Below are 1,109 nucleotides of genomic sequence, written 5' to 3'. Positions count from 1 at the left end.
CGATGTCGGTGCCAAACACGAGTCTGTGCTTTCTCATCCATGTCAAGACATGGATAAGAAAGCACAGTCCATGGCGTTGATCTGCAATTTTCCACCAGGATATAATATATCATTGAGTGACATACCTGATGAGCTGGGACTGGAGCCGTTGAAAACGACTCTCAGTTTTGTGGTGATAGCCTCTTCGCTCAGAACCCCGTGGTGTGGCAGATAATAGGCTGGGGTAGGTTCTGGAGAATCCGGTGCTCTCTGCATATGTCCCAAAGCCTCGTACTCGTTGATAAACTCCTTGTAGAGCTGGGCATATTCCTGATTGTTGTTGAGTTTGCTGACTGTTGATTTGAGCTGTCGTGAAGCCTTGAACTTTGACTCCCCGAGCGCTTCTGCTGACGTTTTCAATGGGAGCCTCACAATGTAACGCCCTTTTGAATCTCTGCTGTGTGTTGATCTGAAGTGTTTTTCACACTCCAGCTCGTCTTGTGATAGCTCTGAGTTGTCTGAACGTTGGGCTGGTAATTCTTCCTGGACCCAAAACCTTTGTAGAAGCTCTAGTAGTCGTTCATTTGAAGNCCCCCGAGAGCTTCTGCTGACGTTTTCAATGGGAGCCTCACAATGTAACGCCCTTTTGAATCTCTGCTGTGTGTTGATCTGAAGTGTTTTTCACACTCCAGCTCGTCTTGTGATAGCTCTGAGTTGTCTGAACGTTGGGCTGGTAATTCTTCCTGGACCCAAAACCTTTGTAGAAGCTCTAGTAGTCGTTCATTTGAAGATTCCCATACAGCTGATAAGGAGACCCTCGTTGAGCGACCGGAGCAGTTGATTGGACCTGATAATATCCAACCAAATGCTGTTCGTTGGCCAACTAATCTTGACTGTTTAGACTTGACAACTTCATCTTTAATTATCTGCCCGTAGTTGTCAGCCCCTATTATTATATCTATTGGTCCAGGCTGNATAGCTCTGAGTTGTCTGAACGTTGGGCTGGTAATTCTTCCTGGACCCAAAACCTTTGTAGAAGCTCTAGTAGTCGTTCATTTGAAGATTCCCATACAGCTGATAGGGAGACCCTCGTTGAGCGACCGGAGCAGTTGATTGGACCTGATAATATC

At 46.3% G+C, this 1,109-nt stretch overlaps 1 protein-coding gene across 1 annotated transcript; it reads right to left on the bottom strand.

Annotated features, from left to right (window-relative positions):
* Nucleotides 1-125: 125 nt before the first annotated feature.
* On the bottom strand, nucleotides 126-994 carry LOC107047258 (the record flags this gene model as incomplete). The annotated part of the gene is made up of 2 exons (XM_015270009.1): nucleotides 126-522; nucleotides 612-994. Coding segments are annotated over 2 exons (780 nt in total), but the record flags the coding sequence as incomplete, so codon positions are not given.
* Between the last annotated feature and the right edge of the window lie 115 nt (nucleotides 995-1,109).

This window comes from Diachasma alloeum, unplaced genomic scaffold, assembly GCF_001412515.2.
Source record: "Diachasma alloeum isolate Michigan unplaced genomic scaffold, Dall2.0 Dall_scaffold_35369, whole genome shotgun sequence".
In the NCBI taxonomy this organism is placed as follows: Eukaryota; Metazoa; Arthropoda; class Insecta; order Hymenoptera; family Braconidae; genus Diachasma; species Diachasma alloeum.
This window is presented reverse-complemented; position numbering and strand designations above follow the sequence as displayed.